At 47.9% G+C, this 2,664-nt stretch overlaps 1 protein-coding gene across 1 annotated transcript in view; it reads right to left on the bottom strand.

Annotated features, from left to right (window-relative positions):
- Positions 1-2,143: 2,143 nt before the first annotated feature.
- Positions 2,144-2,664, bottom strand: part of LOC108799164 (NACHT, LRR and PYD domains-containing protein 12-like) — a 17,037-nt gene continuing 16,516 nt past the window's right edge. The window contains exon 10 of the mRNA XM_018570980.1: positions 2,144-2,329. Coding sequence (XP_018426482.1) covers positions 2,144-2,329 — 186 coding nt within the window. The remainder of the gene's footprint in view (positions 2,330-2,664) is intronic.

The following is a 2,664-nucleotide window of genomic DNA, read 5'->3' as shown; positions in this document are numbered from 1 at the left end:
CTTCCCGGCCAATCAGAATGCTGGGCGCTGCGTCATTACACGGCGCCTGGATTCCTGATTGGCCAGCTTCCCAACCAAACAGGAAGCCGGGACAGCGCATCATTTCACGCTGCCCGGCTTCCTGATTGGCCGGGAAGTCGGCTCCCTGCTCTCTCATCACAAGTGACGAGAGAGCATGCGTGTAATGACGCGCTGCCAGACTTCCAGATACTGGAAGTATTGGGCTCGGCATCGGAGCATTTGGGCGAGAACGAGTACTCACCCAAATACTCGGTATCGGCACCGATATCGATACTAGAATCAGTATCGGTGCATGCACTGGCCCTGTGCCTCCTGCACACACACAACTCTCCCAACTCTGAGCACTGGTCTGGCTTCCCAATGAGGCTGCTCTCAGCCACATGATCAGCCCAGGCTGGTCATTGGCAACACCTGGCCCCAGGACTGGAGATCTCATCCGACCCAGAGCTCTAAAGGTGCCCGTACACCTGCCAATTATCGTACGATAGTTGTGGGTGATCCCGCGATCGTACGATAATCGACAGGTGTAAGGACATCATGCGACCACATCTACTGTGCGGTCGCACGACTTTCATCTTCCTAGCAGTCGATTTTTCAGCGGGTTGGTAGCGTCCTCGGAAGCCCGCTGCCCGCTCAGCATTGCAATTATCGGCAAGCCCTCCCCTAAGTGGGGAGGGCTTGCAATGATCGCAAGTATGATCTACCTGTCCAAGATGGGCAGGTCGTACGAAATTTTAATGACCTTACAACGAAAGTTGTGCGATGGTTGTAAGGTGTATGACCAGCTTAAGAAATCTCCAGAGCTCCAGATCCTAGCTACAATTCTGAAAACCCGGAAGAATCTGAAAGGCCAGGTTCTTCCTTATAAAATGGTTTACTCTCTGGACCCTCCCAGCCCCTCAGGCTGCGAGTCCTGGGTGTCATAGATGCCATACTACACCGTGGCATTGGCTTACACTGCCACAATATACACTGAGTGGCCAGTTTATTTTGACCACCTGACATTTGTATGCAAATTAGCTATAATTAGCTAATTTGGCGCTGAAGTTGCTAGAGGGCCAAACCATTATAAATAGGGAAGCAGGTTGGTTACCACGACAGTAGAAGCGATTTGTTTCTGAAGATACGGAGAAACAACGCGATTTAACAGCCTTTGAACGCGGGATGATTGTTGGCGCTCGGAGCCACGGAGCGAGTATCAGCAACACAGCAGAATTCGTTACATGATCAAGAGGGGCTCATTGTTAAAGTGTTTAAAGACCGGACTGTCAGCCGAAAATCTGGGTCTGAACGTGCGAATTGTGGCCGTCAGCGACTAGTCAGTGTTAGGGCAGAATGGAGAGTGGCAAGACTGGTACAAGACAACAGAAGGGCAACAGTGCCGTGTCAGATTCCTCGCATCACCTTTCATCATCGCGTGGAGTCACGAGGCGGCCCAACCAAGTACTGATGGGGTGGTCATAATAATCTGGCTAATTTCCATTATTATATATATATTTCCATTTTTTCCATGATTTATATATTTTTTCGTGCCAGTGCCATCCATAGATAAATCTCCGGTACACACAACTCTGTACTGCTCCATGAATTTCAGTGATACCAAAATACAACATGTGACCGACCAATAACGTGTTTACCCAGGCGTGATAGAAGTTTGTTGTAATCCAACTTTATTATCCCCACTCCCCTCAGAACAAAACAAAAGGACGGGACAATATCTAGAATTTTCAAAAATATTTAATACATTGCCGGTGGATGGAGACACTGGAACTCCAATACCTCTGCAGCCAATAGATTCTTTTTTTTAAATGAGAGAACTGTCAATGATAGTGGCCAAAAATAAAGCAACATAATAAAATATACACAAAATACTTCACAGCTAAAACAATATTAATAAATATTGCAATGCAAAATACTTTTATTTATATACAATATTTATTTAAAGAAACAATTATATAAAACATACTTTATTTATTTGTTTATTACAGAGGTGCTTTGTATAAAACTATTGTTTCTCTTTACACATATCATGTTATTCCTTCCCTTCACTGCACACCATCACTATACATCAATTGAAAGCGTGATTCATTTTCATTGGTCTGTTTCTGGGTTATACATTGTGTCAGAAGGTATCGCCGGCTTGAGCCGTGAAGTGGAACCCACTGGCAGGAAACGGGCAATAGGTCCGAAAGCGAGGCACAAAGGCGTAGTCAAGGTTTAGTCCGAGTCGAGGATCAATAGCGGGAGGACAGGCCAAGGGGTCAATAACCAGGAGTTCAGATGAGGGGTCAGGAAGCTGCAGCAGTATCTGGTTCAAGAGGTAAGTGCACCATATAGGCAGAATAACTCAGCAACAAGCCAGGGCTCTGGCTGGAATATATACCCAGTGAGAACCAGGACCGCCTCCGGTCGCCGAGACAACCAGGAGGCTTCCCTGTCCAGAAGCCAATGACGGGAGGCAAAAAACGAAAGGTGTGTGCTAGGAACCTCCCCCAGCAAGACCCACACCTGACAACACTAATGGCAGTGCGCGCAGCCTGTCCGTCGCGCAGCCTGTCTGCCGCGTGTGTGCGCACATCGTGCATGCGCACCCGCAACCCTTTCACCTACTGTACACCATACCCGGGGGGCCACCCGGTACGG

This window comes from Nanorana parkeri, unplaced genomic scaffold (genome assembly GCF_000935625.1).
Source record: "Nanorana parkeri isolate BGI_ZX_2015 unplaced genomic scaffold, ASM93562v1 scaffold1647, whole genome shotgun sequence".
NCBI lineage: Eukaryota > Metazoa > Chordata > Amphibia > Anura > Dicroglossidae > Nanorana > Nanorana parkeri.
The sequence above is the reverse complement of the archived record's forward strand: the minus strand, read 5'-3'. Positions and strand labels throughout refer to the sequence as shown.